The 25,527-nt window shown below is 44.8% G+C and overlaps 3 protein-coding genes across 8 annotated transcripts; 2 read left to right on the top strand and 1 right to left on the bottom strand.

The window, feature by feature from the left end:
* Positions 1-1,230: 1,230 nt before the first annotated feature.
* atp6v0a1a (ATPase H+ transporting V0 subunit a1a) lies at positions 1,231-9,083 on the bottom strand. 5 transcript variants are annotated; one of them, XM_085934277.1, is made up of 22 exons: positions 8,963-9,083; positions 7,819-7,990; positions 7,448-7,526; positions 7,266-7,363; positions 7,060-7,188; positions 6,667-6,749; positions 6,457-6,583; positions 6,220-6,302; positions 6,059-6,152; positions 5,766-5,978; positions 5,489-5,639; positions 5,253-5,392; positions 4,970-5,136; positions 4,798-4,888; positions 4,393-4,511; positions 4,098-4,314; positions 3,908-4,015; positions 3,662-3,769; positions 3,304-3,348; positions 2,944-3,061; positions 2,694-2,865; positions 1,231-2,229 (listed from the first exon to the last, which is right to left on the bottom strand). In XM_085934277.1, the coding sequence occupies exons 2-22, from the start codon at positions 7,933-7,935 to the stop codon at positions 2,136-2,138; spliced, it is 2,553 nt and encodes an 850-aa protein (XP_085790403.1). In that variant the 5' UTR covers positions 7,936-7,990; positions 8,963-9,083; the 3' UTR covers positions 1,231-2,135. The 5 variants fall into 5 exon arrangements, with proteins under 5 accessions (XP_085790403.1, XP_085790404.1, XP_085790405.1 ...); XM_085934278.1 differs by having other exon boundaries at positions 3,304-3,321; XM_085934279.1 differs by lacking the exon at positions 3,304-3,348.
* Positions 9,084-9,931: 848 nt separating this feature from the next.
* On the top strand, positions 9,932-17,934 carry cavin1a (caveolae associated protein 1a). Its single transcript, XM_085933168.1, has 2 exons — positions 9,932-10,585; positions 16,110-17,934. Exons 1-2 carry the CDS (start codon positions 10,115-10,117, stop codon positions 16,854-16,856), a joined length of 1,218 nt encoding a protein of 405 aa, XP_085789294.1. The 5' UTR covers positions 9,932-10,114; the 3' UTR covers positions 16,857-17,934.
* A 463-nt stretch (positions 17,935-18,397) lies between these two features.
* stat3 (signal transducer and activator of transcription 3 (acute-phase response factor)) lies at positions 18,398-25,203 on the top strand. Of its 2 annotated transcripts, XM_085933163.1 has the most exons (24): positions 18,398-18,634; positions 19,558-19,701; positions 20,198-20,441; positions 20,513-20,605; positions 20,694-20,775; positions 20,845-20,945; positions 21,015-21,166; positions 21,244-21,402; positions 21,477-21,569; positions 21,760-21,819; positions 21,903-21,932; positions 22,024-22,117; positions 22,192-22,239; positions 22,320-22,403; positions 22,571-22,669; positions 22,757-22,892; positions 22,965-23,017; positions 23,097-23,191; positions 23,273-23,412; positions 23,506-23,724; positions 23,806-23,848; positions 24,242-24,301; positions 24,751-24,854; positions 25,009-25,203. In XM_085933163.1, exons 2-24 carry the CDS (start codon positions 19,574-19,576, stop codon positions 25,071-25,073), a joined length of 2,382 nt encoding a protein of 793 aa, XP_085789289.1. In that variant the 5' UTR covers positions 18,398-18,634; positions 19,558-19,573; the 3' UTR covers positions 25,074-25,203. The 2 variants fall into 2 exon arrangements, with proteins under 2 accessions (XP_085789289.1, XP_085789290.1); XM_085933164.1 differs by lacking the exon at positions 24,242-24,301.
* The last annotated feature ends 324 nt before the right edge of the window (positions 25,204-25,527 follow it).

The following is a 25,527-nucleotide window of genomic DNA, read 5'->3' as shown; positions in this document are numbered from 1 at the left end:
GAAATTCTTGGAAGTTTTCCTACGGGATTGGAATTGCCATCATGTATTGTTGACCTCTTATACAAGATGCTTTGCAGTGGTATGATGGCTGAACTCGGTACATGCTAACACCCCCCCCCCCACTGCGCAGTCACCACTTCCTGGCCAAAATAGCAGCACACAAACAATGGTAGAAGGTCAGGCAGGTTGCACACAAGTATGTTATCGCCACAATCGAGGCACTTCCGTTTGAATGCTTGGCTCGTGTCAACAGCTTTAACCTTCCCGACAAACCCCAGGGTGACATTAGCGACCTAAAAAAAAAAAGCAGTTCGGGACCATTTCTTATTTTGGCCTTAAACTGTCCTGCAACTGTATTATTTTCAGAAAGTGGAAAAAGGTTGTAGAAATACACACACAAAAAACTCAAACTAACTAAAAGTTTATTAAGAGGGACGCCAACATTCTTTCAAGATGCTGTTGGGTCCAACTAAAGTGCACTTTGTTGTTTGCTTGAGATAAAGCAGACCAATAATAAGCTTTGGGGAGTGTAAACACAACGAGAATTGCGCGGTTGCTCATTTTTGCCTGTGATGACACCCTGGGAAATATCAAATTAAATGAAGTTCCAAGAAAAAAGGGAATATAAATAAAGAGCTCCTTTATCTATTATTACTTGGGGTTGTTGTGGCTACCCCAGCCCCCTTTTATCCCTCCATCCACCCCCACACTAAAAGATACACAGGAGAGAGGACATGATGTTCCTCATCCTGGACCTTTATTGCCTCGGCCTCCCAAGGTGCCAGAAAGACAACACGCTACTGTTTATTGGACCTTTTAGGACTAAGTTAATTTCTTCTTGCTTTCCGGTGAGGTACTATAATAATAATGATGATAATAATAATGCAGTCAGAGCAAACATTGCTCACAGCACATATTCCTTATCTGCGGGAAGAAATAATAATGGAAAAAAAAAAAAAAAACTAGTGTCCTATGTATTACGACTCGTCTCACCATCAAATTTACTCTGTATAATACTGCCCCCTTGTGGCCACGGCATTCACATACACACAGGAGAAATTGGCAGTCATTAGAATTGTTTCATTTATGTAATATGTAAAAATTATGAATGGATAACACCTATCAAAAGGCATTACATTATAACTATGGTAAATAAAAATATATAATATAATAAATAAAAATATATAATACATACATGAAATGCAGGTGATTAAACTTTATTCATTATTTTTTGGTTTGGTGATTTTTTTTTTTTTTATGTTATGCTTTTGAATGAAAGGCGCTACAGTATATTTTCTAAAGTTATCCTAGTTCTCGTGACGATTAACATTTGTACAACTGAACTTGAATCTCAGTTTGATATTGCGCATGGCGTAAGCAGACAACCAACTGCGTCTCTTCACACTTTTATTGAAGACATGTCATCTGCCGTGACACACAAACAGCACGAGGAGCCATCAAAGACCCCGGCGAGCATCTGTCGCCATGACAACATTTTCACAAGGGTCCTCATACACCATTTCCCTTTTTCTAAACCTTCACCACTGACCAGCGCACATTTATTAACGCTCCTCTAACCGTTGACCAAAACACTCGCATAAATAATATTCAACAAAGATGACACAGAGACATGAAAGATGATGCTAGCAGAACAAACGTTGTTTGAACATTTTGGAAAATTGACTTTTTACTGTTTTGCAAACAGTTAAGGGTCTGTGTTCTCAAGAAAGACACAGAAGCACAACCATGTCAAAGACAAAGGTAAGAAGAGCAGTTCAGGAGGAGGGCATCGGAGTCTCCAAAGGTCTGGTGATGAAAAGCCCTTGGTCAAGTTCTTGAAAATTAACCAGAAAAGTTGCTGAATAGAGCAACAAAGTTGTCAAGATAGCAACATTGCATAGCCCTCACTTCGCTGCAGTTCAGTCTCCAGCCACCATGGTAACAAAAGCTGACAAGAATGTGACAAGTTGACTGTAATTCTTGATCTTTTGTGCATGTTGACCGAAGAATGTCAGAGATCTTAAAATAAGACACCTGGAGTTGTTTCATATGGTTGGGGGTGGGAAAAATGCATATGATCCATTTGAACAAACAATAACACAACACGCACACAAGCACACAAGATGAGGGTGATCTCAGTCCTCAAACTTTCCATCCAGGATGCCTTCAAAGGTGAACGGGAGGAACTTGAAGCCCTGACCCGAGTAAAACTTGTTCTGGAACTCCACCCTGCGTAAACACGTACACACAACAAGGTGTATTCAAGACGGAGGTGTTTACAGGAACGCCGGGCCGGTCAAAGCTTGTCGCTCACGACCCTTGCTCTCCGTTCCAAAGGGGACTCCTCCCCACGACAGCACCCGAGAATGTGAAACCTACTTCCTGTCCAGAAAGTGATCGGGTTCCATTCTCAAAGAAAAAGGGCGAGGCCAATCGAAGAGATGACTTTTTACGAGTAGCGTGTGATGTAAATTAATCACAAAAAAAAGTTCTTATGAAATAAACCTGAAGGAGTTAGTGTGGTTTATATGAAAAAAGATATTGTGTTCATAAAAACTAAAGATTTATATTTTGCTTATGCTAAATCAAACTTGATTTTTGGGGTTTATTTTTTGTTTTAATGTTATTTTTTAAGAGCCTCCATTTGAGTAAATAAATCAAAGCGCCATGGCAATATCGAGCGTGTTGCTCACCAGTGCAGCCGCAGCGCGTGCAAGAAAGCGGACAGGCCCTCCATGATGAGCAGGATGGCCACAGTGAGCACGGCGAAGAAGCAAAAGACGATGGAGAGCAGGAAGAAGCCGGCCACGCTGCGTGTGGAGAGCCCGATGTGCATCACCATCGTCCACAGCACCTCGGACAGCTCTGTATCGTAAAGTGGAACGTGGCAATCAAATTCGAATGGAGTTTTGCTCGTATCCGATCGAACCAAACCAAACTTACGTGCGTGAGCCAGACTGAGAGCCCAAAGCCTGAGGTAGGACGCCGTGTTGGAGATACAACCCAGGCAGTATTCGATGGTATGTATCGCCTGATGAACGGCCACATCTGCAAAGTTAAACTGAGGCACAAGAGGCGCGTCGGTCAGTTTAACAGATGGCGACATACCCCCTCGGGAGTCCCCTGAGATCAGTCAGCAGGACACCAGTCATGAACCAGGAATGAACCCATATGCACAGTTATGCTCTGCGTCATGCCAACACATGCACCAACACAACACAAGGGGGCGCCAAAGGTAAGGAAAAGACGGAGTGTGATGACACATGCATTAGGAAAGAACAAGTGGCAGGCTTCAGGTCCTACCTCTTCCTCCTCGCGTGCCTTGAAAGCAGACGACAGAAGGCAACGCTTGATTATTGACCACACACACACACACACAAACACACACAGCAAAGAGCCATAGAAGAAATGGGTTACACACTTGTAAAGTGGAAAAAAAAAAGGTTAAAAAAAAGTCAGCCTTGCATCATTTCTATCACAGCAGGATCTTTATAGCTTTGTTGGGATTTCAAAACAATTTTAATGAACATCAACCAAAAGACATTTGAACACGATTAGCTGTTCTGTAACAAGAGCGTCTCAATGCATAATGGATGTCTGTCGTGGAAACGCGCAGGTTTCCGCTTACAAATAAATCTTTCAAAGGCCAACACAATCTCACCTCAGGCTCTTCTTCAGAATGTTGCGACAGCTGGTCGTGCTGGATGATTTCCGCCTCGTCATCAGTGGGCCCGTTGCCCACCCGGATGCCCCCGAAGTTCTGGGTGCTCTGTGACGCAACACGAAAGCTTTCAGAGAGACTACGGCGGCGTCTTCAGTTTAGTACAAAGGACGTTTTAAGGTTAAGAATTTACGGTTACAGCCATAATGTAAGTGGTGAGGGTGAAGAACATTAACTGCATCCTACCATGTTTTTACGCCACAAATATTGTCTTCGCAGGACCAAAGTTTTAACTATCAACATGCAAGGAACACACGCCAAGGCGATGAGCACCAGGAGGGTCTGCAGGGCTTGCTGTGATGAGAAACAAATGAAGGGAATTCAGCTCATTTTTTCCTCCCCAAAAAAATAACGATGATGAAGAGGTGCTCCTGACCTGTCCTGTGTAGAGAGGCTTGACAGTTGGGTCGCTGTAGTTGAAGAGGAACATGTTGATGAAGGCGATCAGGAGGCTGGGAGCGTCTCGCGACAGCCGCACGTCGTACGAGAGCCACTTGTAAAAGATGAGCAGCACCAGGTAGCCAAAGAGGCTGGACATGAAGACGATCTCGGGGATGAAGCCCAAGTAGATGTTGAGCGGCTTCTGGAAATAACTGAACGAGAAGACAAAAAAAGAGAGTTGGCGACTCGAAGGGATGGAGTGAGTAGGAGACGAGGTGGGAAACACTCACAGGTGGTTGAAGAGACTGAGAGTGACACCGAAGAGCATGTGGATGACGCCCAGGATGATCGACATCTTCATCTTGAAGGAGTTTAAGAAGGTCAGCTTGTTGGTTGCAATATTCCAGATCTGACGGATGAGATGTGGCTTAGTGTTAATAGTTTAAGCATAAGTTAACTATGATGCACAAAAGAGACCGTAAAAAAAAAAACAAACAAAAAAAAACACCTAATTAAATGGAAGTTGGCCTTTGTGTTCAAGGGCCACATTTGATTTTGAAAATGTCAAAAGTTGAAATGTTTACGTTTATTAAATTGATAATTTTTTTTAAATAATTAACTAATAATGAATTTTTCCTCCCCCGTTGGTATAACACAAGATGGCCCAATAGTTTTCGCTCATCGCAAAAAATTACCGGATCAATGCCTATGGGGTAGGGCCCTTTGAACACGCCGTCTACCGCAGGGTCTAACTGCAAAACTTTGTTGCCTTCAAGTGTTTCAAACCTAAAATGGAGAGTGAAGGGAAAATTGTCATTGTAAAAACAAAAACAAAAGTGAACTTTCCTGACGCACCGCGTCACTTACGTCCAGTTGCCTCCCACGCGGACGTTAAACATGGGCCGCACACTCCAGCCCGAGCCGAATAAGTTGAGCGACTTGGAGAAGCAGTCGTTGTAGATGATGCCCGTGTAGACGGAGAAGAGGCCCATCATCAGGATGATGTAGCGCCCCGCGAACACCATACTGAACATCTGACACAAAAAATCCAAGTTAAAAAAAAGAAATCTCTTCCTGTGGCTCAGAGGAAGCGGCGCTGCGTATCGGAGTGAACGTGAGGGGCAAGATGATGGAACATGGAGGTGGATACCTCGTTGTCGTTCTTCTGGGCGATCAGCCGGCTCTCTCGCAAGACGAGGTACAGAGCGGCGCAGGTCATGAGCACGCCGTGGCCCAGATCGCCGAACATGACGGCGAACAGGAAAGGGAAGGTGATAATGGTGTATGGAGCTGGAGTGATTGCGCAATAGATTGGGGGGGAAGGAGGGGGAGATATCACAGATGTTGGGACAGGCAGAAGTGTGACATCATAAACGCGGGCCATACCTGGGTTGATCTCGCGGTAGCTGCCGATTCCGTAGGCGTCCACGATGTTTTGAAAGCCGGAGGTGAGCTTGTTAGTCTTGTTGTAGGTAGGCGGGGTCTGTTGGGTCTGCATCCTGTTCAGGATGGAAGGCACGGTGGAGCCGCTCTTCTCCTGAATGACACAACAGTAAACATCTTCAAACATACGGATGTAATCTCAGCTACTTCTTGGTAGCCGTTAGATTGTGCAGGTGGGCCTCGTCTCGGTCGCCGATGAGTGCAAATCCATTCCGCTCACCGTGCCCCTGCGCAGAGCGAACTGGATGGAGTCCAAGTCGGAGATGGGACACCACACCTCGGCGATGAGACACTTCTGGGTGACGTCGATGTTGCATAGGTTGAGGGTGTGGTAGATGGCCTTCATCTTTCTCACTTTGATGAACCACACGCGCACCGCCTTGGCCGCCGCCTGCAGGACCCGCTGTCTGTGGTCCTCTGTCTGGTTCAGCACCTTGAGGAAGGGTGGAGGGGGGAATGCGTACTTACTGTGTGACACCGTGTGTCTGTTGACGTGAGCGTTTGCAGAATTACCATTTGTAGATCATCGATACGAGCGTTCACCCCTGCGAGCATCTCTTTCCTCTCCTGGGGTGTTTCCGGACACGGGTACAATGTCGCTCGGAAGCTGGGGAGGGAGGCGCACGTGAGCAAATATCGACAAACTAAACAACGATGCGGCTTTGTTGACTCACCCCTCACAAATCTTCTTCACTCTGTTCTTCAGCTGGTCTCCCTGGAAGAAGATGATGAAGACAGACTTGTGGACCTGGTCGCCCTGCGAACACATGAAACGTGACACCTATTATGAGTTTTACGGTTCCAAAATGTACCTGTGAGCGAGATCATGGGAATTTTGAGGACTGATGATATATTAGTCCATTTTAATACTGCATGCACGACATGCACGGATCGGCACACTGCAGTCTGACCGAAGAAGGGTCCTCCAGAGAGTCTTCGATATCCGCCTGTCTCAGGAACACATTGCCTCTGCAAACCCTCCACAGCATCCTCTCGAATGTGGGGATACGCTCCCTTCCGATGACTCCGGCAACAAATCTGTAAAACAGAACAACAGACACTCGGTTAAATAAAAAGCCGAATTTAAGGACGACGTTAATGTGTCCAATTGTTGGTTTTACCCGAGCCGGAGGGGAGCCACGCGATTGACCTCGTTGGGGTCCAGCAGGGTGGAAGACTCCTCCAGCAACGTGGGGTCTTCCATCTGCATCAACAGGAAAACAATACGACAGGGATGAAAGAGCAGCAGAGAAGGTTAATAGCTCAACGGCCGCCTGTCCGGCTAAATGATTAACCTCCATCACGGCTCATTTCAACTCATTAAAGACGACTCGACACGCGCGGACAAGACGGTAATGTTGATGGAGGCGCTAGAGCGGCACTAATGTCGAAGCAAAGCTCCGGAAAAACAGACACTTGGCAGCAACTGAGACGCTAAGGGTGATAGAGTAAATATGTCACATCCTGTTCTGACCAGCGTGTGTGTGTGCATGTATGTGTGTGTGTGTGCTGACCTCATCAAAAAACTGCTGCGTGCGACGCAGAATGTGCTTAAGCTCGGTCAGCTCCAGGAAGTTCTTCTTCAGGGCTTCCTGATTGGTGTTGATTTCCTTCAATTCGTTCTCCAGCTTCTCAAACGTGGCCTGCGGAAGGAAAGAAGAGAGAAGTGAATAACGGTGAGATGGTTGAAGGGAAACCGTGGTGCTCTCTTCTCCCTCACCTCCAAGTCGATCATGTCTCTTGGGACAGGGACTTCGGGGTTCTCGCCGGTGTCGACGATCGGCATGTCGGCCTTCTTGATCTCCTTCTCCACGAACCCTGCCAACGACACGGCATTGTTTTCATAGTAATCCGGTATTATATAGGAGGAGTATCTTTTTCTGACTATAAACAAAGACTTACTCAGTTTGCGGTCCATTTCCTCACATCGCCGCACTTCGTTGACAAACTTGCGCTGGAACACGTTCACGTCAGGATTCAACTGCGACACAAGGACATTATTTAACATTGTAATCATGAGTTTTTTTTCTTCTTCTCAATGGATGTACAACATGATCCATCTCCACCGCAAGATTCCCTTAGGGATAGTTAGGAGTGACTGCTCTCATGTGAGGAATGAAGCGTCAGCAGTGAGCACATGACTAAGATGCTGCGATGAGGCAAGCGCTCATTCACACCGAGCTTCCTTAACCTTACCGCCACCCCATCCCCACCTAAATGATGGCCATTTTGAGAACAAAAAGAGATCATCCACATTAGAATCGGCCACTCACATCACGGAACTGCACCATCCCAATTTCTCCCAGCTCACTGACACAGCAGTAGGCCGCCTCCGACTGGAGGAAGAGCTGCGCCAGCGTCATCTCCTCGCTCCGGAAGAGTTCCCCCATGTTTGCGGCGGGTTATTCGGCTACCCCGGCACGCTCTTCAGGAAGGAAAGATCACCTAAAAGAAATCACACAAATAACCTTCACGGTGAACCGGTCCCTAGTTGTGTTGTTTGTTTATTTATATGCATAGCTTGCGCAACTTTTTCCATTCACATTCTCCCATGACTTCGGCTCATGAACCTGCTTTCGAGTAGCAGTGGAGTGTGTCGTTCCCTGACGATGGAGACTAATAAATAACGGATATGTGTGCACTTTAGCAATAGCATGCGAGATGTTACCATGTGACGAGAGGAAAGAAAATCCGGTTGCCTTCATGCTGATCCCATGATCTGGGAAGGAATGTGGTTACACTGGCAAACAATTTAAATAGAAATGAAACGAAGTAAGTAGTGCTGGAGTGGACTGACAGTGCAGAGTAAATCAGGCATAATTGAGGGTCAATTCTTGGAATGCCAGATGAGGAAAGACAAGGGATTCCTCGATACACCTTGTAGTAGGGGAAAAGGACCACACACAAGGCTTATCTGTGGATTATGGAGGGAACATGTGACCTGTAGCACCATTAAGGCTTACTATACTCTCACAATTAAAGCACAAAATTCAACGTAGTCCTGTTTTGTTATAATACACAAATAAACAGCACGCCAGCTTTTGGTCCATGACAACGTCAACATTCAAAGCAAGAACACATTCGAAAAGCTAAACGTCTATACAATATTTTACGAGTTTGCGATCCGGCTAAATTTATAGACATTTAATATAAGAGCATTTTTGTTTTCAATCGCAAATAGCATGTCGTTTAAGCAGCCGAAACGAGATTTGCAAGTAAGCAGTAAGTGTAAGGAACTAAAGGTTTTTGGTGACCTTCATTTTGATATCCCCATTAAATTATGAGTTTACAGTGTGGCTAATTGCTAACTTTGCGCACCTGTTGATTAATATGTAACCGCGGAGATTGGCAAAAGAGTTCGCGCGTTACGCTTCAAGCTCTCTCATCAACTTTTAATTTTTGAAGTGGCGTACTTACGCTTGAGTTGGATAAAATAACTCCTCGGCCTTGTTTTTCTTTGGTTATCACCTTCTTATCCTGTTTGTTATGGGCGACTTCGGCGACGGAGAAATTTGTCAACGACTTCCCAAAGCGGAAGTGCACAGATGATCACGTGACATGCCGTGACACCAAGTTAAATGAAAGCATCATAATAATTATTGTAAAAACAATTTTAGACCACGGTTAAATATTACAGAGTAATGCCTTGACCTTTTTTTTTTTTAGATTTGTTTAATTTTCTTGGGCCATTCCGGAAAGTAAGACTTCGTCAAGTTTGAAAGATCTGACCACATGGGGGCAGTAATGTACTGTCTGCCAAATACGTTGTCATTTAATATAGATTGAAAAAAAAATTGTATAGAAAATAGAAATGTTATGGTTAAGTATTGTGTGTAAGTGTGCGTATTTTGAATAGTGATTTTTTTCGAGAACACTAGTTTTTATTTTTCCTCTGCTAACGATGACCGAAGAAGATAAGCATCATAAGACAGTCAGCAGAATCAACAGAATTCATGGCTGCTTTTTGTGAAAAGTTGTTCTTATTGCAATGTATTAAAGTTGAATTTGTATGTGCTTATACTGTTCTAATGTTTACTTGTTCTAATCAACATTGCATCATCATGACCATGATTAAAACACTATAGTGTAGTAGGCCTAAGTACACACCAATAAATAAGACAGATTTTACTTCTAAAATCTATTCTAAAAAAAAAACACATCAAGTTGGGATATACTGTGTACTCATTGCATTGAACATGCAAATATGTACACACTTGACTCGACGAATCATGTCGCCTCTTGCCACAGTTTGGGACCAAGCCCCCCCATACGCCCAAAGGGACAGGAGAAGGCGGAGTCCTGCCAACAGGGGCCCGGGTAGGTGGGTCAGGGAAAATTCTCACTGGGTGGTTTCACATGGAACGGAAGCATTTGAGTGGAGCCACACATGCCTGAGCAGTGAGAGGCCCAACTCCCCTTGGCTGGCTGGCATCCCAGAGGCACAGAGGGTTTAGTGAGTAGGGGAGACAAGATAAGTTTAAAGGGACTAAAGGGGATCCTGGTGGTTCTTTTTCAAAGGGTGTATTTTTATCTGCAGAGGGAGTGTGAGCCGTTTGTTTTTTGACAGCCATGGCGGATACAGGGGTCCAGAAAGAGCACGCAACTCTGGCAGAGGTGCCCTACGATGACGACAACATTGCGCTGGTAGGCGCCGCGGCAGAGCCGGCGATGGATGGCGACAACGGCGTCGAGGTTGTCAAGAGCGAAGCGCAGATGAATGGCGTAATGGTCCTGGCTCTACTCGACAAGATCATCGGCGTGGTGGACCAGATCCAGCAGACCCAAACAGGGCTGGAGGTTCGTCAAGAGGCCATGGAGAAGTCGGTGTCCACCATCCAGGAGGAGCTTTCCAAGCTGTCCAAGAGCCACCTGGGCACGTCCACCACCGTCACCAAGATGCTAGACAAGGTCCGCAAAGTCAACGTCAACGTCAAGACGGTGCGCGGTAACCTGGAGAAGCAGGCGGGCCAGATTAAGAAGCTGGAGAGCAACGAGAGCGAGCTTCTCAAGAGGCGCAACTTCAAAGTCCTCATCTTCCAGGTGAGAGGGGACATAGATGGGCCCAGGGAGCCATATACAACAAATCTTAATGAGCACTTATAGAATCTCTTATAGTTTATTTTTCTTCCGTTTCCGTGGCAACCTGGCAGCCGAAAGCTTTGCTATTCTATGCAGTAGAGAACGGCCATTGGGAGCGTCATGTGCTGGATATTCTCCACACAATTAGCCCATTGCAATGTTGTTTGGTGTCCTGTGAAAGCCAGATTCGGCCACTCCCATTCCACAGGACTTCCATCATGATTAGCCAGCTAGACGCTATTAATACGTTGGTGTAAATAAAATTACTAACCCCCCCAAATGCTAGCCATAGAGAGAGGGGGGGGGGGGAGGCTCGAGATAGAACTAGAGCCCCACCCATTGAGCATAGTTGGCCGGACGTCTTGGCACAGGATGAAGACGCAGTTACGGATATTCCAAAGGTCTCCAGAAGCACTCTGGGTTATTTGTACCTGTCGGCAGCTGCATTATTTTGGAAACAAAAGTCATAAAATAAAGGCCACTATAGGAGTTAACGTGAACGATGAAGCTACCGTCTTGAATTTGACACTCGCTCACTGGTGCACCATTTTTAACTGGACATGTTCTCACATCCGGGCCGGCTGAGGTTTAGTATTCAGCTGCACTGATCTTTAGATATCTCATTCGTGGGTTTGTCAGGAGCCCCCCCCCCAGGGTATTTGGCTGCAGGAGAACGTTTGGCTTTACTTTTGGTATCTGTCAGAAATTCAAACGCAGGCATTGGGGGTGAATAAATTACACCCAGCAGGTGGCTATCATGCTTGGCCATCGTCTACATGGTCGGCGTGTTTTCGTAAGAATTTAGCAGGAAATAGTAAGCTGTAAATACTTACAGTACATACAGTAAGGCCGACAATTCATATGTGTGGTCAACACGAAAGATTGAACGAATTAATTGGATAATTGTTGGAATTTTTCACAGAATAATTATTCCATAAGAGGGCAAATTTTTAAATGCCCCCCCCCCCTCAAAATTTATTTTGCTCGTAATTAATTAAATTCTGCTTTTTGGAAAAGAAAAAAAAATCCTGTGAGAGACTTTCCATGTTCATCTTACAGTTATTTAGAGTAACGGCCAAATCAAATTTCTTAATCAACATTAATGCTGCGTTATCATTGTTTCTTCTCATTCCCGTTTTCCGAGCAGCTGTTGGGAGCTAGCCGCTATTACGCCACCTATCGCTATTTCTTTCACCCTGGCACTGTTCTATTTTTTGCCAGCAGGGATGAGCTGCGTCATTTTTTTAATTTGATGGCCTGGCAAGATATTGGCTCGGTCGCAAGTCTACATTGGCCTTCGTTGAAGTTTTACCACTTTCTTCTTTGTATATGTGTTAATGTGTTACAAGCGGGACAAATTTAGACTCTGAAATCAGGTTAAGGATGAGATAAGGGTGAGGCACGCCGAGGTTACGGCACAATGAATGTCAGTGGAATATATATGTGTTCTTGTTTAAAGGCCTCTGGTCACGGTGCGTGGTCGTCATTTACTGACTTTAGCTTTGCTTTCCCTAAAGGACCTTGTACCCTGCTTGCTAACGCAGCGTTAACTAAGAGTGTCGAATTTTAATCCAGCTTTAACTTCGTATCCATGCACTGAGAATAGAAGGATTAGATAGCAACAGTGGAGTGCTTTAAGGTAAATAACATGCAGGAGTCCTTTTTGAGTTTAGAAATTTCATTCCTGCGGCGGTTATGTAGCTTAAAGTAGCCTCGGCCAGGGGTTGTCAACTGATTTTGTTCAAAGGACCACCATTATAATCAAAAAGCAATTCCGGGGACCATTACTATGGCGGAATATTATTTTATTCAGCGCCGAAGAAGGATAGACTTATATAGGCTATTTATTTGCATCTGTATGTCTATTTTGGGAATCTCAGCTACATTTGACATAATCAAGTCAATTTTACTTTTAATAATGTTCCAATTATGTTTCATTTCTAATTTCGCGGACCACCTGGAATCCCGCCGCGGACCACTAGAGGGCCGCGGACCACCGGTTGACAATAGCAAGATGTTCAACAGGTGTGCTAGCAAAAACAGCACAACAATTATATAAGGGGAATCATCTTAAAATAGTCTAAACATCATATTCCGTTTAATATTGCATATCTGGAATATGAATTAAGCAGCGAAATCAATCCATCTCAGTGGGCGGCCATTTTGCCGCTTGCTGTCGACTGAAAATGACATCACAGTTACTCAGGTGACGACCAATCACGGCTCACCCGTCTTCTGAGTTTGATCATGCGAGAAAATGATTTGTTGATGTTTGTTTTTGGAGGACACCGGTGTTTTATTCATAGCTGTGTCAATTTAATTGTGTGGCAAAATCCAGTTGGCGATGTCTTGTGTCCAACTGGAGCGTACGGACGGAATCTGGGTGTGTTCCGGCCCACCCTCAAGTCTCACTTACCATCCGCATGTCTTTTAGCCAAACTCATCAAGCTCTCAAGTGTCGCTCAGCACTACATTTAAGTATACAAATCTGTTCCACTTGTTGCAATTGTTTCTTGATAGCGCACTTAGCAAAGCAGACAGCAGCTCAACTTATACACAAACAAAGCCGGTACCAATTTAGCACTATGATTCATCTCACCGGCATCTTCCCTTCCCCTTCGTCTCGGTTTTTAGCCCCCTCTGGCTCGGACCTTTAACCCAGAACCTTTTCAGCGTCGTCTTTGCTCGCACGTTACGTCGCTGTCTTCATTCCATGCATCTTCGGGCCCCATCATCCTGAAATTCAAATGTCGTTTCTTCCGTGCGAATGGAAATCTATCTAACCGGCTTCACGTTTCACTGTTGCATGCTGACTCGCATGGCCAGTCATTTCTCACTTACACAACTTGGTTATCCAGTCGTTGCCTTTTTAGATTTGAACTCATGGGAAAACCTTTGTTGATATCTTTAATTTACCCAGTTTACAATTTAACCCAACTCAAACACAGTCAACATGCAAACTCCACAAAGGACGGAATTTTTATTTCACCTTGTTCCCAGTCATCCCCCTGTGGAAAATCTGAAGAAAATGCTTCATACTATTAGACCCGTGTCTTATGTCAATATGAATGACATCGTCTAAGTGCGAAAGAGCCCGTTGCCTCATCATAAGTTCCAAACACTGACTGAAGCCGCTGGTTCTCGCTTGGTTGCGAAGGAAAAGGTTACATTTTCAATATCATAGAGTCATTAAAAAAAAAACATAGAACTCCCCTCTGATGGTGGAAGACGGGGATGTCATACAACATCGTCGTGTTAGTTAAGTGGAATAATCAGGCCTCTGTTTGGTGCTGATGGGCTTTCCATTACTCGTTGTCACAATACCGAAACTGCGTCTAAGACCTGAGGAGATGTGGGTGGGCTTGACAATCACACGCCCGAGCACTTATTTTAGCTTTGAGGCACTCTTCGAAGACCTGCGGCACACACGCACCTCCAACGCTCACCCCAGGCCCCTATCACTCAATGAGGATGCAGAAAGCACAGCTGCGAGGGGCAAATGGGATCCGACAGCTGATCCCGCCGCCGAGGCCTTGCATCGCACTGCCTGATAAGGAATGGCGTCCGTGCGAGGACGCCATTTAGGCGTGATGGCGGATCTGGAATGTTCATGTACATTCAGATAGCAGTAAACACTATTATTGATATTACTCGTGTACCAGCTGAATATAGGCGGGTAGTGCAGTCAGGCTGATGCTAAATCATTTCTATATTTCTTATGGATAAGTAAAATCTTAACACAATTAAACCAAGGTTAAAAATGAAAATGTAAAAAGCCTTTCAAGTGGATTAGACACTACTTGGTAAAGCTAATGCTGCCGATTCATGAGGTACCTAATCATGCCGGTAGGTGATGCTGTGATTACAGATAACAGTACCTCCCGATTTAACTGTTCATGTAAATTTGTAGTGTCATGCAGTGTCAAATCATTTGTAGTTTCTTAAGTCGCATGATTAACGTGTAAATTGCATATTTTTCCATTGCCGGTAAACACTCTTTGACTCATTATTTCCATGTAGGTTTCCATGGAAACGGAAGATGAATGTTCAGATGAGATCATTTTGAAACAATTGCAAAATACTGTACAGGCTATATATTGCAATTGCATGAATTAACCAATGTTTGATTTTAGTTCTTTGCTCTGGAAGTTCATGCCTCTAAATGAATGAATTAACATTGTGTGTACGTGTGTGTCTTACGCCCGAAACTCATGACATCACTATCTCCAGCGCACGTGTGCCGCCAACCAGCAGCCTTCCATTTTTTTTTTTTTTTTTTTTAATTAAGATGCTTGGACTTTCATCCCGGCGTTGTGTCGTCATGGCGTCAGCTGTTTGCCCTTCTAAGATGCGGCAGCTGCGCCAGGCGAAGGGTAGAGCTGGTTGCCATGGGGACAAGGCATCGTGTTTACCTGTTGCCATGCAGCAGGGGCGGGAGGAGGAGGGGGGGTTAAGGGACTCTGTGGTGTCCATGTATAGCACCGGCGTGGCGGGTGGCCAGAGAATTTCGGTTGGAATCCAAGGAGAGGAAAAGGCCAGCCCAGAATAAACCTGTGCAGACAGAACTGCACCGCCCCGACCCAGTCCGATCCACTCCACAGGGAGTGAATGTCCATTTTTACGACAGGGTCGTATGTCGCTGTTGGACATGGACATTTTCTTTCATCAATCTGCTGTCTGGACTTTGACAAGTCAGACATGTTTTTAGTACATCTTATTGAGATTTTGTGTGAATGAAAATTATTTTAGTGATGTTAGAATTGTATTTTTTTTTTGTCAATCCAGTACAAGTGCTTCAACTCTTGAAGAGTCATCGATACCAATACCAAATACAGATACTACTTTTACTTTAGATACCTAAAGTTTCTAAAAAAAACAACAACAACCCAAAAACAATGATATATTATTTGAAAGAAATGCCTGATTATGATGATGATAATGATATGAAGATACAAATAAGATGATGTTACTGTAATGGATTGACGTCCAATCTTTTGCTGGGTACTCATTCGTTCCTTTGGAAATGAAAGCTTTTAAATTGCGTAAGCGTTGTTGGGAGGTTGTTAAAAAAAAAAAAACAGGAAGTGAGCACACACTCTCATTCTCGGTATGACTGAGTCGATGATAACTGTAATTAGTCTCTTCAGCCATGTTGCGTCAGAGAAATTTTTTTAGATGTGGTTTTCGATAGATGGCAACCACGTCAACCTCAATTTAGTGTAGTAATGAGTGATGCCACCTGAAGCAATGTACAGCCACTTGATGGCACTGCAGTTGCATTTGTAGTCCATGAACCTTTCATAAGAATGACTCAGAAGGTTTCAAATCTCCCCAGAGGCTAATTACTCTTCTGTCACGATAATTAAACGAACCTCGCAGTCATAATACATTTCAGCATTAGTGAATGGTAATTTTATCACAAAGGAAATTTTTGGAATCAATTGAAACTCTACTGCAATTATTTTGTGCTCTTCTATCTTTTCAGGACCAAATGAAGGCGGCAAAGAAAACCAAGCCGGAGGTGGTTGCTGAGGATGGGACGACGGTGGGTCTCCCTGAGGAGGGCTGCGAGGGCCAGCCGGCTAACCTCAACTCGGACGAGGAGGTGGAGATCGAGGAAATCGTGGAGGAATCCCGAACCAAGCGCCTGCAGCGCTCCACCAAGAGGCAAGTGGACAGCATCAAGAAGGCCTTCTCCAAGGAAGAGATGGAGAAGACCAAGCTGAAGACCAAGGAAAACCTGGAGAAAACCAAGCAAAGGACCCGTGAGAACCTGGAGAAGACCAGGATGAAAACCCGTGACAACCTGGAGAAGACCAAACACAGCCTGGAGAAAAAGATGAGCAAACTGGGCAGCCGCATGACCCCCAATGTGGAGCGCCGGGTGAAGATGAAGAGCTCCAAGGAGAAAGTGAAGAAGTCCCTCTCGCCCGACCACACCGTCTACGCCCGCTCCAAGACCAGCGTCTATCGCGTGCCCCCCTTCACCTTCCACGTCAAGAAGATCCGCCAGGGCGTGGAGGAGGTACCCGTGGTCGACCCCTCCGCCATGGCCGAGGAGACGGAGGCGGGAGGCCTGCCTGAGGGCGAGGAGAACGGGCTGGGCATGCACGTGGATGTGCAGGAGGGGCAGCTAGTAAGCGTAGACAGCCCGGAGATGGAGGCCATGCTGAAGGACCCTCCGCTGGTCAGGGTGGAGGCGGACCACCTAGAGAAGACCCAGTATGAGTAGAGAGTCCATCCTGATATAGAAGGCAGAGAAAAGGCGGAATCTCCACGAGGACACATCAGTAGCCATGAGGACTCGATGCAAATATTCACATCTGTTCCATTTTTATTTTTTTTTATCCAAAAGCTTTTCATACTCACTTCCCTTTTCCACATTGCAAGGAAAACTAAGCTACGCTAACAGGCTAATAGGCTACCCCTTTTTACACAGGACCGGTTTGTGCTTTTTCCCTTATCGTTTTGAAGAATGCGTGTACCAGCTAGGAAGAGAAAAAAGTTATAAATATTCATTGCAGTTGTGATGTATAGTTGAATATTTGCCCATGTACAGCATGCACACGAGAGTCGCGAAGGTACCGGGAAGTCGTTTGGAAGGTTTTATGGTAGGTGTGGGGATGTTCCTGTGGTCAAAAGTGGGGAAAAATAAACAGTTGCCTTGAGATTCTCACATGAGAAAAGACAGAAATATAACAACATCACATTCTGAATAAGCATTTGATGAAATAATCTTGAGCGGTATTTTTTAATGGCATAGTTACTCTGGAGACGTTTGTGTATGACCTTCATCATGTTGTGTTGTGGTTGTTCACAAGGCCACCACACAGCACGGGAGGTCATCCAATCAATGAGCTGCAGAATTCAATTAAGGAGAGTGCTCCCTTCGAAGCTTGCAACCAGCAGTGGAGCACAGAACAATACAGCAAGAACCATGAGAAATAAAGTGTGTGCGTGTGTTTGTGTTATTGTACCTGCAAAAAACTCTGTGGCAATTTAATTGCAGTATAAGGAAGAAATGCAGTAGGGTCAGAAAGCTTATAGTTTTTATGCATTGCAGTATTAAAGTAATCCGTTGCTGGTGTGTATGTTTTGTGACTCAAGCATTGATTAATGTGTAAAATATAGTATTATATGAAGGAAATACACAAAGTGCCGTAAGTATTGTACTCTAAATACTTTTTCTGAGTGCATGATGGTCTTGGGGAAGTTCCCCATACCTGGTTAAACATGAAAACTGCAAAAAGACTGGATTCGTATTGTTCAATATGTTACATTGGAATAATAAAGTGCGCATATTTTTCTCACTTGTTTATTTAATTTTTGCCTTTTTCTTGAGGTGTTACTTCACATTTATTTTTAAACATCTAATACTGTTGAACATTATTCGCTTCATAATTTATTTGCTATAATTTAGACAAAAGTTTCAGGATTATTGCCCTATGATAATTTTCTAAATATATGTTTGGTATTTTATTCCATATTTATTTTTCATTTCTCTTGTAAATATTGATCCGAGGAGTCAAAAAAGAATGCCAATGGCGTTGATGACGTCATCGCTACCGGTAATTCAGATGACTTCCAGGCTGGCTGTTGCGTTAAGTTGTTCTCACTCCCTCGGATAATAGACTCTTTTCAACAGCGTTTCAGCGGGAGGCGTGTTTTACTGGAACAGCGCAGTTGCGACAGCAGTGAAATAGGACTAGCGTCTAAACCCCGCCTTCTCTGCGGACAAGCTACATTGTGATTGGCTATAACACTTGACGTTTGGCAGCCATTGACGGACAGTACTGTCAGTTAAGCAGAGACTGGAGTTTGTTTGGCTGGAAACGCCGCAATGTATACAGCGTTTCGGACGGGGGACCTCGACGACGTGGGTGTAAACTTCTGACAGTTTCCTGGGTCTCTATCTTTATACTGAAATATTTTTTTCGGCGGAAAAGTAGTGAGGGCTGGCGGGAATATCGCTAGAAACTTCGTAAAGGAGCAAGGTTTATTACAAGTCAGGTAAGCATCCGTACTTAGCTGTTATTTTGGTCTGGTTGGTGTCATGCAATATTATTATTGTCTGTAGGCGAGTTTCTACCACGGTTAAAAATTGAGTCGTAATTTTGTTTATTTAAACTGCGTTTAACTCTTAAACATGCTGTCGGAATATTCTGGGTTACATAACTTTCATTGGCGCAAAAGGTTATTACAAAATGGCCGTGCTAGCTCAATCACTGTAATAAGACTGCAAACCGTTTTTTATGCGATCGTTATTAATGGGTTATTGCTGAGATATCAATTGTTTGTCTTATTACTGGTTAGTCACGCCCATTTCCATCCTTGCTGCAGGACAACATGGCCGAGACCTGCCTTGCACTGGCCTGCTTACATCAATGTACACGCTAGTTCACCAATCCCAAACAACAAAGCAGCTCTTGTCTTGCGAAATGCTCATCGTTTTATAGCTCGGAATGCATTTAAATGTTATTGACAGCTTACATCCCTCAGTTAGCTAATTTTATTTATTTTTTTAGTTCAGTGATGTTTACACTGATTTTTTTTTTTGCCAAGTTAATATTTGTTGCATGTGGAACTCGGTAATATTATTTTGTATGATATAGCCTCAATGGCAGGATAGAAAGGGGTTGCAAACAGTGGTTATTGAAGTAGGTCTTAAGGGAAAAGCTTTTGTTGATTCCTCCTGGGAATGCTGGAGCATGCTGTAAGACCAGCTGGTGGATAGAACCTGTCGCTTACAGCTAATTGAAAATCAACAAAACCATCTCAAAACTCTCAGGTTACAACTCCACGTCAATCCTTTCTCTAGCATTACAACATACAAACGACAGAAGGAGAACTCAGTTGTTTATGAATGAGATAGCAGCTATTCGCTTCAGTATACAGGAAGTGAGCATCCTGAAATCCACTGGTTATGTTTTTAGCTTTGTGTCGGTCAAGATGGCCCAGTGGAATCAGTTGCAGCAGCTGGAGACCAGGTATCTGGAGCAGCTCTACCACCTGTACAGCGACAGCTTCCCAATGGAGCTGCGGCAGTTCCTCGCACCCTGGATTGAAAGTCAGGACTGGTGAGTGGACAAATTCAACGACAATGAAAACAAGTGTGAACTTTCATGGCCCATTTTCCCGTTCACCATTAGATTGTTTTTTTTCATCAACCACTTCCTGCACGGTAATAACCACGTCCTGACGATCATCAAGACATTTGTTTAAAGGATTTCCTCCTTTGTGACGCTACGGTAACATCAACAATAATCATGAGGCAATGGTCATAAATGTTATGATTATTGCCTATTCAAGCTATTCATTGCTTTTATGGATGTTTGTGGAGGCTGGATTGAAGGTTTTTTTTTTTCAATTTTGAAAGATCGATGAGGAAAATACAACAGTGCTATTCATGGGATATTTATGCACTAAAAAGCAAGTTAGCATATGCAGTGTACAAAACAATCAAGAAATGCAGAATTTAGGACAAATGTAATGAATCCTTGATATATTCCCTTTAGGTGTTTCAAAAGCATCAAATATTGACTTTATTATTATTATTTTTTTCAAACCTGAAAGGACTTTTGCTGCTAACAAGGAGTCTCATGCCACCCTGGTGTTCCATAATCTCCTGGGCGAGATCGACCAGCAGTACAGCCGCTTCCTGCAGGAGAACAACGTCCTCTACCAGCACAACCTGCGGCGGATCAAGCAGCACCTGCAGAGCAAGTACCTGGAGAAGCCCATGGACATCGCCCGCATCGTCGCCCGCTGCTTGTGGGAGGAGCAGCGGCTGCTACAGACGGCCACTGCTGCCGCGCAGGTCGGGAACCACACGCGGATTTTTAACGGCGGTGGTGATTTGATGGCGTAACATCATCGTGTCGCACTCAGGACGGACAGGCCGCCCACCCGACTGGGACGGTGGTGACGGAGAAGCAGCAGATTTTGGAACACAACCTTCAAGATGTTAGGAAACGAGTGCAGGTTTGTTTTGATATATGTTGACGTGTGGACTCGTGGTTGGTACATCGCCGTCCTGAGGTTGAGGGTGATGTCTTCTTGCTTCCTACAGGACATGGAACAAAAGATGAAGATGCTGGAGAACCTGCAGGATGAATTTGATTTCAACTACAAGACACTAAAAAGCCAAGGAGGTAGCATATACTCATTTTTAGAGTTTTCATATTCGATACGCCAGCAAATCTAAATTGTTTTGGTTGCAGAGCTGAACCAGGACCTGAACGGGAATAGCCAGGCGGCAGCTACCAGGCAGAAAATGGCTCAGCTGGAGCAGATGCTGAGCACCCTGGACCAGCTCAGACGGGTGGGTGCTCCGCATTATCCAATCGCTAGCTCATGAGCCACCTTGACAATGATGTCTATTTTTTTGCAGCAAATTGTGACGGAGATGGGAGGCTTACTGACCGCAATGGACTACGTCCAGAAGAACCTGACAGACGAAGAACTGGCAGAATGGAAGCGACGACAACAAATTGCCTGCATCGGAGGGCCACCTAACATCTGCCTGGACCGCCTTGAAACATGGTAAGTATCAAAATGTTTTATTTTTTTGGGATTGATTATTTTGGTAATGACCTGAGCTGCTCAACATTCCCACCTAGGATCACATCCTTGGCCGAGTCCCAGCTCCAAATTCGACAGCAGATCAAGAAGCTGGAGGAGCTTCAACAGAAGGTGTCCTACAAGGGAGACCCCATCGTCCAGCACCGACATGCCCTTGAGGAGAAGATTGTGGACTTGTTCAGAAACCTCATGAAGAGGTATTGCTGTAAGATGAACACACATTTGTTTTGAAAGAAAACCAAAAATCCAAAGTGTGATATTGTCTCAACAGTGCATTTGTAGTGGAAAGACAGCCGTGCATGCCCATGCACCCGGACAGACCACTGGTCATCAAAACAGGCGTGCAGTTCACAAACAAAGTCAGGTAAGAATTAAAATGTCCTCCACTTCATTTCACATATGAACAAAAGTCTTGGGACACATTAGGACACAAAATGTTGGACCATATCCATACTTCTATTTTCGAGTTTACATGTTCATATACATTTGTTCTTCTAGTTTAGCATCCTAGCTAGTGCAAGATGTTCTAATCTTTAGCATGGTTGTTCTTCCAGGCTACTTGTGAAGTTTCCCGAGCTCAACTACCAGCTGAAAATTAAAGTTTGCATTGACAAGTGAGTTTTCAAAATGTTTTGTATAATGTGCACACCCGACCTTTTTAATGAATAATATGAGAGAACTGCTTTGACTTTTTCAGGGAGTCTGGAGACGTGGCTGCTATCAGAGGGTAATGTTTCCAAGCTCTTACATTCAAACATTTGGTACTTTGTAAATGTACATTCAAAAGTCTCACTTCCCGCTTTTTGCTTCCGTTTCAGGTCCAGAAAGTTCAACATCCTCGGCACTAACACAAAAGTCATGAACATGGAAGAGTCCAACAACGGCAGCCTGTCCGCAGAGTTCAAACACTTGGTGAGTTGCGGCGGCGCATTCGGCTCGCCTCAGCTGACAGAGCTCGCTTCCTTACGGCTTCCTGTTTGTTGCAGACCCTCAGAGAGCAGCGCTGCGGGAACGGCGGACGCACCAACAGTGACGTAGGCGCCGCGGCAACACCTCCACGCCACCGTATCCCGCCCCCACACTTTGTACTTACGAGCGCCGCGTTCTCTTGTAGGCTTCTCTTATCGTCACCGAGGAGCTCCATCTGATCACTTTTGAGACTGAAGTCTATCACCAAGGCCTGAAGATCGATCTGGAGGTGAGTCATAGATGTCTGAAAGAAATGTAAATCCTTGCCAAGCCCAAAATGGTTCTGTGTATATTTTTTTCTGAAATGCCATAAGATGGCGCCAAAGCCCTGGCCAGTAGGAAAGTATTAATTGAGGAGTCAGAAATGACAATGTGCTGTTTTGACATTTTGTGCAGACGCATTCGCTGCCGGTGGTGGTCATATCGAACATCTGCCAGATGCCAAACGCATGGGCGTCCATCTTGTGGTACAACATGCTCACCGACCAGCCCAAGGTAGGAACGGAAATGTGAAGGTGGGGGGGGGGGGGGGGGGCAAGGAAAAGACTTTGAAACATTTTGCTGCTGTGCATCCTTGTACAGAATGTGAACTTCTTCACCAAGCCGCCGGTGGGGACGTGGGACCAAGTGGCTGAAGTGCTGAGCTGGCAATTTTCGTCCACCACCAAAAGAGGCCTGACCATCGAGCAGCTCACCACACTGGCCGAGAAACTCTTAGGTGAGTTTGTTGAAAAGCAAATGTCTGAGTGTACCAAGCTTGTGCTCTATATTTGTTGCCTTGTGCCTTCAGGGCCGTCCGTCAACTACTCCGGCTGTCAGTTTACATGGGCCAAGTTCTGCAAGGTAAGTCAGCTCACTCGTCGTCCGCCATGTCGAACTCTCATGTTGTTCTGTTGCTCACCTCCATTCAATTTTCTTGCAGGAAAACATGGCCGGCAAAGGCTTTTCTTTCTGGGTGTGGCTGGACAACATTATCGACCTGGTCAAAAAGTACATCCTGGCGCTGTGGAATGAGGGGTAAGGCGGTGGAATTTTCCAGGTATTTTGTGACCCTCCACTCATTTTACAATTCAAAATATGCACTCGTTTGACCCTCAGATACATCATGGGCTTCATTAGCAAGGAGAGAGAGAGGGCCATTCTCAGCCCCAAACCGCCGGGCACATTTCTTCTGCGCTTCAGCGAGAGCAGCAAAGAGGGCGGCATCACGTTCACGTGGGTCGAGAAGGACATCAACGGTGAGGCACTCTGTGCTGATTTTTACGTCAACTGAAATACTGTACATCATATGCATCGGGTCGTGACGCCGAGCCGCCCGTCAACTTTTGCAGGCAAGACTCAGATCCAATCCGTGGAGCCGTACACCAAGCAGCAGCTCAACAACATGTCCTTCGCCGACATCATCATGGGTTACAAGATCATGGACGCCACCAACATTCTTGTTTCCCCCCTCGTGTACCTTTACCCCGAAATTCCAAAGGAGGAAGCCTTCGGGAAGTACTGCAGGCCGGAAGCGGCTCCTGAACCCGAGTTGGGAGACTCTACGAGCGGTACGTCCTTCATAAAATGTATTTGTGTCATAATTAGCATATGATGCGTTTGTATTTTAACGCCATCTTTTCTTTCGACAGTCATTCAGCCGTACTTGAAGACCAAGTTTATTTGCGTTACCCCGTGAGTATAACTTTTAAGTTTCTTCTAGAATGATTTCTGCAAAGACACCAATTTTTTTACCACGTGTCTCCGCTTCCTTTTTACCGTTATTATATAATGTTGAAAGAAAAAAAAGAAGGGTCAATAGACTCTCGGGACATTTGACAAGGGGTTTGACATTGTGGGCTTTATTTCCGTGAGTGGCGTAAATCCTGTGTGCACATGAAGGGCTGCGCCGTTGTGGTAGTGGTCACAGTGGACCCAGGGCCAATTATGAATTCTACGCGCTGGTTAAATGTATGGAGTGATGAATCGTCAGGTGGCTCCCCCTGTTGAGTCCTTTAAAAGCAGATTTTCTGTTTGAAAGTCACATGATACAAAAAAAGACCACACACGCCTGACCTGTCTCCGTAGGTGTCCCTCCGTGTTCATGGACTTTCCGGACAGTGAGCTGCTTGGGAACGGATTCGCGGGGTAGGCGCTTTGCTGGGGGGGGGCGGGGCATGTAGGGACTGTCTGTGTGTGTCACTTAATGTGTGTCTGTAGTCAGCTCATCCATCAACACTATCGCAAAGCGATGCTGTAATTGATAAGTTTGTTAAGTGTCACACATTTCATCACAGTTAATCTGGCTAACAAAAACTAGCGGAATCATGGAAGCTAACAGGACGGCAAGCGAGACCGCACTAGCTTGATTCAAGACGTTAAAGTTGAAACTAACGCAAAATCCCAAACCCCCTCCCTTGCCGTCGCATTCGTTGCCATTTTCACACAGAAAGCAGTGTAACATCTCCCCCCATCAGCTAACCCACTAGCGTGTCAGCATGTTTGTGTATCCATGGTGGTCTACTGCAGCTAATGATGTCATTGCATCTTTTTGTGTGTGTGTGTGTGTTTTTTTTTTTTCCTCTCTCTGTCACCAGCACAAACTCAGGCAACACCAGCGACCTTTTCTCCCTATCTCTGTCCCCGCGCACGCTGGACTCGCTGATGCCCAATGAAGCGGAGGGTAATCCAGGACATCTGGGTGAGTTAGACACAAACACAATCTTCACGCAACGCTTCTGTTAGGGAGAGGTGTCCCTAATATTGTGACTAGTAACAGGACACATTGACATGAGCTTAAATCTTTCTGTTTTGAAAAAAAACAAACTAACTCAGCTGCCTTGTTCGTTCCACAGAATCTCTGACTCTGGACATGGACGTCGCTTCTCCCATGCATGTGAACACGTCCAACTTGGTTTGATTTTACTGATGATTCTCCTCACCCGGTGACGTGCGAAAATGATATCACTTTTAAATATGCGTTTTGAAATGAATGTGCGTGTCGTGAGTTTCATCGTCGTATAAGCTACGTCATTGTTTTAAAAAAAATACTTTTGTGTCTCACTTTCTATCCCTGCCAAATGTAATTATGCTAATGTGGTGATTGCTATTTTTACCGTATTCATCTTCAAGAACTATAAAACATGTACAGTACATACTTATGTTTCATTAGCCCACTTTTGTCTTCTGTTTTCAACGCTTTTGCTTTGAATCTGTCTTGGGTTATATTTTCTCCTAACGCGTGGTGTTAAAAATCTCCCCATCTGTTTCCAAATGAGTATTTGGGAAACAACTGCCATGTTAGATCATTGTTTCTTGTACAAAAACAAATGTTACTTTTACTAGTCATTATATTTAGGCAATAAAAGAAATTC

The sequence above is a fragment of the Syngnathus leptorhynchus genome, chromosome 16 (assembly GCF_054491065.1).
Source record: "Syngnathus leptorhynchus isolate UIUO chromosome 16, UIUO_Slep, whole genome shotgun sequence".
Classification (NCBI taxonomy): domain Eukaryota; kingdom Metazoa; phylum Chordata; class Actinopteri; order Syngnathiformes; family Syngnathidae; genus Syngnathus; species Syngnathus leptorhynchus.
The sequence above is the reverse complement of the archived record's forward strand: the minus strand, read 5'-3'. Positions and strand labels throughout refer to the sequence as shown.

Excerpts from the sequence above, each read along its gene's own strand:
- atp6v0a1a (XM_085934277.1), bottom strand. The coding sequence starts at position 7,935 with ATGGGGGAACTCTTCCGGAGCGAGGAGATGACGCTGGCGCAGCTCTTC. Across the intron at positions 5,640-5,765 it reads TCGCTCTGCGCAGGGGCACG|GAGAAGAGCGGCTCCACCGT; the intron begins GTGAGCGGAATG and ends TGTGTCATTCAG. Across the intron at positions 3,349-3,661 it reads ATTCTGAAGAAGAGCCTGAG|CGTTGCCTTCTGTCGTCTGC; the intron begins GTGAGATTGTGT and ends TCAATAATCAAG.
- cavin1a (XM_085933168.1), top strand. The coding sequence starts at position 10,115 with ATGGCGGATACAGGGGTCCAGAAAGAGCACGCAACTCTGGCAGAGGTG. Across the intron at positions 10,586-16,109 it reads TCAAAGTCCTCATCTTCCAG|GACCAAATGAAGGCGGCAAA; the intron begins GTGAGAGGGGAC and ends CTATCTTTTCAG.
- stat3 (XM_085933163.1), top strand. The coding sequence starts at position 19,574 with ATGGCCCAGTGGAATCAGTTGCAGCAGCTGGAGACCAGGTATCTGGAG. Across the intron at positions 21,933-22,023 it reads GACGTGGCTGCTATCAGAGG|GTCCAGAAAGTTCAACATCC; the intron begins GTAATGTTTCCA and ends CTTCCGTTTCAG. Across the intron at positions 24,302-24,750 it reads CTTGGGAACGGATTCGCGGG|CACAAACTCAGGCAACACCA; the intron begins GTAGGCGCTTTG and ends CTCTGTCACCAG.